We start from the raw sequence: 7,125 nt of genomic DNA on the forward strand, positions 1-7,125 counted from the left end.
TTTTCTTCTAATGATAAAACCTTGTTGTTGTCAATTTGTTTATCAATGAAAGATGTGGCCTGAATCATATGATGATGAACCTTGAAACCGAAAAAAAGCAAAAAATTTAAATTGATTTTTGATTGTGATCATCATTGATGATGATGATGATGATGAAACGGTTATGATAAAGACCGTGTCCCCTCTCGTTCATTCTTCACATTGGTTTGAATTGATTTAGTTTCGTTTGTCACATTATATTTTTTTGCATAAATATCTTTGACTTTAAGACAAAGATTAAATCAGAATAATATAATGATGATGTGTGTAGATTTTGATCGGAAAGAAATTTTTCTTATGTTTTCTTGATTTCTGATATAGATGATGGTCCATCTATTTGTTTGTTCCAAAGCTGTAATGACCCAATATTGTTCCAGCAAAGAAGCTTTTGGAACAGAAAATACTCTCTTTTTTTTCTTTCTTCAAAAAATAAAATAATTAGTGAAAAAAATTTGTTCCAGAAACAGAAATTTTTTCCCATATATAAAAAGGTCTTTGAAATCAAATGATTAGGATGACACCATAAATAATAATAACAACAACAACAACAACGAAAACGACAAATCCATCAACGAATTTTTACTTTGAAATTCTGCAAAAAATGTTTTATCAATCGGTAAGTTTGAATTGTTGTTTACCGTGTTTTTTAAACCTTTTTTAACATCTTTAAAAATGATCAGATTTCATTGTTGATCACTGTTATCATCGCCACTGTTCAAGCTGGTAATTATGGAAATGGTGGACGTACATTCGCCGCTTCACCTAATTATAATCAAGCTACATTTCAATCAATGGCTGCACCAAATTCCTATCAAATGATTCAACCAATACAATTATCAGCACCAACACCACAACCAATCGGACCAGTATCATTAGCTGTACGTAGTCAACAAAATGTTCAATATTATGATATACCAAGTGTACAAACACAAGCACAACCATATCAGGTAATGGTTGAATCACAATCCGTACCAATGACAATGATGTTTCGTACATATTCATCACCAATGAATGTTAAACATCAACATGTACAATCACAAGGTAGTGTACAAGAATCACATTCAGAAGATCAACCACATATATTACGGCATACTGTACATAAACCAATTGTACAGGAAATTCATGAAGTAATAACACCAATGCGTACCATTCGACAAGAAGTTCGGCCAGTTGAAGAAAATATTCAAACATTAGTTGCACGTAGTCAACCATCATATGGTGGTGGATATGGTAGCCCATCACCTCAACCACAAATGATTCCACAAAATGGTAATGGTGGTGGTATTCCATTAGCACCTGCTACTGGTGGATTTATTGGTGCAAATGGTTTTAATGCAGCACCAATAGGATTTGCTAGTTTTGTTCCATCACCTGTACCATTGAATGGTGGTGGTGGTTTTATTGGATCAACTAATTTTGGTAGTTTCGGTGGTGGGGGAACTGGTGGTAAATATGGTGCATTACCATCATTTGCTGGTTTTGCAGCGCCACCACCAATGCCGATGCCTTTTTCCGGAAAATATGGTGGTGGTGGTGGTCCTCAAATGGCATTTTTTGCTCCCATTAGTCTTGCTGCACCAGGTGGTGGTGGATATTGATCATCGAAAATTAAAATCAAAAATCAACTAATTGTAAGCTATGAATATTGTTGCCGTTTGTTTGTTTGTAATTCCAATTTAAATCTATTTATTTACAAAATTAATTAATTAAAATTATAATGAAAAATTTTGAAATTTTTCATATTGTTTTTCAAATCAAAATAATCAATATTATTCTGTATAAATTTAACGATATTTTCATTTACTTTTTTACAAGTGTTACTCTATACGTTTTACTTATTCCGATAAAACTTATTGTTTTATTTTTGCTTATCACTATTGAATCAATTATTATTATCTTATCACAAACAAAAAACTCTCCAATTTTTCTATACTTTCTCAATAAAACTCTATAAAAATGGAAAAATTATATTATCAAACAAAATGGGACGTCGTAGATGTATTCGTCAAATATAATGGCGATCTATCTCGCGAAACTTCAACGCATTCCTGGAGTGAATGCGATTTTTATTTTCTGCACATTCACAATATATTGACTGGTGCAAAAGAACTGCCATCACATAACTGGCGAAATGATGGCTCCGATTGTGGATTTGTTTTTAAAACATCAAACTATGATCCATTAGAAAATCCACTAAAAGCTATCGATATGAACAAAATTCGTAAAATTTGTTCAGTGGCCGAAGGTATTGTCAGTATTTATCTTTCATTAGAAAATATTCAATATACCTTCCAATTTTCTAATGATCATATTGTAAAACACTTGCTGGGAACTATTGAAAGTCGTGTTCCATGCTTTCATTGGCATGAAACGACTAATATCGCCAGTCGTGTTTATAATTTAATCAATAAAAATTTTCAATAATTTCATATTTCATATGTTTGAATTCTTTTTTAAATAAAAAATTATGTTTTATCTATGAAAAAACCTTTATGAATTTTTATCATTGTTATCTTATCAAACATTCTATCATATCAATTTTTGTAATGTTTTATATGACGCAAGTTTTTAAAACATTTCGAAAACTGGAAAAATTCGAATTTTTTTTTATCAGTTGAAAAATGTTTTTTCAAACGCCAGAATGACCACCACTACCACAAACAAATACAATATTGATGATCAAAAAACTGGAAATAAACGATGAAATTTTCGTTTGGAATGGTGAAGATATTGTATTTAATCAACAATACAATGATGGGGATTTTGATTTATCAGATGAATATGTCAATCCACCAGAACCATTTCATTATGAATCTGGCGATGATACTGACATTTGGAATTGATGGTGGTTTTTAAATGAATTCGAATGTTTCATTTGTATGAATTTTTTCACTTACAATGACTGGCGAAATGAAAAATGGTTCGGATTGTGGATTTGTGTTTCGAACATCAAACTTTGATCCACTTGAAAATCCACTGAAAGTCATCGAATTGAATAAAATCCGTCAGATTAGTTCATTGGCCGAAGGTATTGTTAGTATATATCTATCATTAGAAAATATTGAATATACCTTCCAATTTTCGAATGATCTGATTGAAAATCAAAACGAATCTTTTGAAGTTTTATTTATGAAAAAAGATAAAAATGGTCATCAATTTGCCATATTAAAAGTCATGAAGGATCTGATTGTAAAACATTTGCTTGAAACAATTGAAAGTCGTGTCCCGTGTTTTCATTGGCATCAAACGACTAATATGGCCGAACGTGTTTACAATTTATATAATGAAAATTTTTAATCATTTTGAAAATTGTATTCATTTGTAAATTGTTTTTGTAATTTTATGTTAAATGTTTGAATTCTTTATTAATAAAAAATTATATTTTCTCTATAACCTTTATAATTTTTTTTTCATCGTTATCTTTTCAAATTTTGTCACGTTTTATATGACGGATCTGCAAAATTTCGAAAACTGGAAAAATTCGAATTTATTTTTTTTTAATCGAAAAAAAGAAATTGAAAAATGTTGTTTTTTTTGATTTTTTAAGCAATCATAATCATTTTGAATTCTGTCTTAATACAGATTGGAAATTACAGAAGAAAACAAATGACACAAATTTAATTTTGTTTTAAAATTAAATAAATAAAATATGATATAAAAATCGTACACTGGTTTGTGAAGAGAAAACAATAAACAAATCATCTAATATTTCAAATCTTCCAAATAATCAATCGAATCAGTTTTTTTTTGAATTCTCTGAACATATCGAATTAAAATGGTCATTTTTGGTTTTATGTAAAAGAAATATTTCAAACAAAATTATTTAAAACTATTTCAACTTTTTGAATTTTGTATTTTCAATTTATTTATCATAATCATTGATTTTATTTTGTAAATAAATTAATTTTAAACAAATGAAATAAAAAACTATCCAAACTAATTCAATTTACATTCAAAATATAATTAATGTGTTAGATTTTTTTTCCCCCCATATAAATTTAGCAATGCATCTTTCCTTCATTCATTTCGATTACACTCTACAATTATTGAATCAATTATCAGATTTTTCTTTATTTTAACTCTCCACAACCAAAAACAATGGATCAACAAGAAAAATTTGATATAGTTCATGTTAAAAAAATGGAACGTATTGATTCACGTTCATTTTTTATTGATAATGGATCATGGGAAAATTCCATCAACTTCGGGACAGGCAATCCTTTCTTTTTTCTTTCTTTTGGAAAATTCGAATTTCTTTTTCAGTTGAAAAAGAAATTGAAAATGTTTTCATTCATTTCGAAATTGTTTCAAAGACAAGATCTTGATCTTTTTCGATTTTTAACAGCAATTTTTTACGGTAGTATCACTTCTGAAAATAATCACTATTGTAATGTGCATTTTGTCGCAGAGAAAAGCTTTTCATTTGAGTATTGTCAAATGTTCATCACACGTTCCTATTTTGTTATTTTCATTGTTTTATTCCATTTTTCAATGGAATAAATTTTATTCAATTAAACAATGAAATTCTACTTAAAACGTTGTATTTTGAATACAACGTTTATTGATTGGCCAGAAAAATATGTATTATCGAGATCGGAACCGATCCAATCAACTTTCAATGAAGTAGAAGAGATCGATGATGATCAACAAACATTAGTTCTGGCTAATGATAATGATGATGATAATAATTATGATCCCTTTTGGGATGTAGAACACATGGATTGAATATTTGCTCCAATTTTTTAAAATTGTTTTCACATAATAAAATCAAATCATTTTTTTCCCAAAAAAATCAAATCGTTTGAATCCTGTATAAATTTGTGCAATGTTTTTTCATTTGGATCAAATTTTTTCACTTACACTATATTCAAAATCATTATTGAATCTTTAAGAAAATCAAAAATCAAAACCAAAATGGAAAATCAAGATAAATGGGATACTGATTTTTGGCTTTAACTTTTGTAATTTTTTGTAAATATTAAAATATCGAAATCGAAAAGGAAGATCTTGTTTGCTTTGCACTTTGCTTTGTTTTCATTTATTCGTTTAAAATTCGATTTTCTAATTCGAATTTTTTTTCTTTTAAAAAAGATATGTTTACACTTTCTAACGTGCTACCAGACACATTACATCTGGAGATTTGAATTTGTCGAAGATGGCTCCTGCCCTTGTGATAGCAACAAACCGCAGACGATGGAGCATCTAGAACTGGAGTGCCCGATTTGGATGGACCTTCGTCATCGTTTTATGATGAAACATGTTATCTCAACGGATGAATTGGCCAACCTTGCAACCGATCATGGCTTATTTCCGATGATTATCGTTATTTTAATCGACTTTTAATTTTTATTTTTAAATTTTTTATTAATCTTTTTGTAATAAATGCTCATCTAAAATTGTAATGACCCAAACTATTTTAAATCAAAACAATGAATAAAATTTATCAAATGTTTTGTTTTTGATTTTAATCGTTTAGATTTCGAATTGTTTTTCCCTTGTTGATACCATTTCTATCTATTGTGTAACCTCATCTATGAATGTCACAACAATGTTACTCATTTTTTTTGTTATAAATAGAATTTTTCCTTAACTAAAGTGTTTAATCGTTTTTTATCACTCAACGAGTGAACATTCTTTTTAACACAAAGTCGTCTCTAATGAAATATAAAATCAATGATGCCAAGATTTGTTCAATTTACCGGAAAGAATAAATTTTGATTATTATTTCCGTATGGTAAATATAGCAAAAAAAAATATAGTAAGTTCAATGAAAGTTTGTTTTGTTTCATTTTTGTGAAATTTACGAATTTTTCTTTTTTCTTTTTCATTCATTAATTCATAGATTCTAAGAAACAAGAAAAAACAAACTGGAAATCAAGCTTTTAAAATGGAAATCATTTGTCATCGGTCAGATTATGGGCCTCACGACTTCTTCACCTATAGATCGAAAAAAATTTAAAAATTTGATCCCATTGATCATAATTGTTTTTTTAAAAACAATAAATATAAAATTGAAAAAAAAATTATAAATTTACTGATTTAAATAAATGTTTTAAAAGTTTTTTTTAAATTAATTAAATTATTATTACAAATATTTTATTTAAAATAAAAGGCAATGTGTTTACAAAATGACCATTTTCTTTCACGCTATCAGAAAACAGAATTATCGAATCCTTTGAATTACAAAAAAAGTTACAAACCATTAAAATGTACATAGTAAAAGTACAATTTACAGATTTGGATTCATATCCAAATATCACGCTAAACTTCGATGATTGTGATCTTCATCTGAAGCATCAATCCGAAGAAGAATGTCGAGGTTCCACAAGTAATGATGGTTCGGATTATCGTTTTATAATCAAAACGTATCCACGATGTAAAACGATTCGTGAATGGAATCCACAATCGTTACTTGTTGATTATGATGAAGGAACCGTAAAGGCAATTCCTTTGGACACGATTCTGGATTTGATTTTTTCGTTGAAAGAAAAAACAATAGAAATTTTCCTCGATAAACATGCGATTCAATATCGTTTGGAATTTACGGATAAAAATGATGTTAAAAACCTGTTGAATTTAATTCAAAATGAACTACCATGGTTCACATGGGATGAAATATTGTCTAATCCAATCGATGATTATTATGTTCTGAAGAATTCAATTTTATGGGAAAAGAAATTCAATAACATATCACCGATCCAATCTTCTGCTTCTTCGTCGTCGTCATCATCCAGTTCAGAAAAATCAATGAAAAAAGAAAATGCCGATGATGATGATGATGAAAATGAATTTTTAATTTTTGATTTTGATTAAAAAAAATAAAAAAGTTTCCCGTAAAAATTGAAAAAATTCTGAAAAAAATGTTCCCGGAAACAAGTAAGTGAGCAGTTGTAGTTTGCGCGCATTCGATTGTTTCGTTTTTCCGTTTTCCTTTTTTTTTCGTTGATTGAGCTTTCGATTTGACAAAACTTCATTCGAAACTTGTAAAACAACAACAACAGATTAATCGTGGAACAAATGAATATTTTCCATACTACCAAAAGTCATTGGATTACAACATGGGCAAATCATTATCTTGGTGACAAA

At 28.5% G+C, this 7,125-nt stretch overlaps 2 protein-coding genes across 2 annotated transcripts; both read left to right on the top strand.

The window, feature by feature from the left end:
* The first annotated feature begins 52 nt into the window (after window positions 1-52).
* Window positions 53-1,714, top strand: LOC113790508 (uncharacterized). The gene is made up of 2 exons (XM_075824210.1): window positions 53-655; window positions 720-1,714. Exons 1-2 carry the CDS (start codon window positions 641-643, stop codon window positions 1,635-1,637), a joined length of 933 nt encoding a protein of 310 aa, XP_075680325.1. The 5' UTR covers window positions 53-640; the 3' UTR covers window positions 1,638-1,714.
* A 4,461-nt stretch (window positions 1,715-6,175) lies between these two features.
* Window positions 6,176-6,882, top strand: LOC113790481 (uncharacterized). Its single transcript, XM_027340156.2, has one exon. The coding sequence runs from the start codon at window positions 6,247-6,249 to the stop codon at window positions 6,850-6,852; it is 606 nt and encodes a 201-aa protein (XP_027195957.2). The 5' UTR covers window positions 6,176-6,246; the 3' UTR covers window positions 6,853-6,882.
* Window positions 6,883-7,125: the final 243 nt, after the last annotated feature.

Source organism: Dermatophagoides pteronyssinus, unplaced genomic scaffold (assembly GCF_027571235.1).
Source record: "Dermatophagoides pteronyssinus isolate colony J.1.1.1.1 unplaced genomic scaffold, Derpt_VIB-CSIC_2022.12 sq0056, whole genome shotgun sequence".
Taxonomy (NCBI): domain Eukaryota; kingdom Metazoa; phylum Arthropoda; class Arachnida; order Sarcoptiformes; family Pyroglyphidae; genus Dermatophagoides; species Dermatophagoides pteronyssinus.

What these genes read in the sequence shown, in the direction of transcription:
- LOC113790481 (XM_027340156.2), top strand. Translation starts at nt 6,247, where the DNA reads ATGTACATAGTAAAAGTACAATTTACAGATTTGGATTCATATCCAAAT.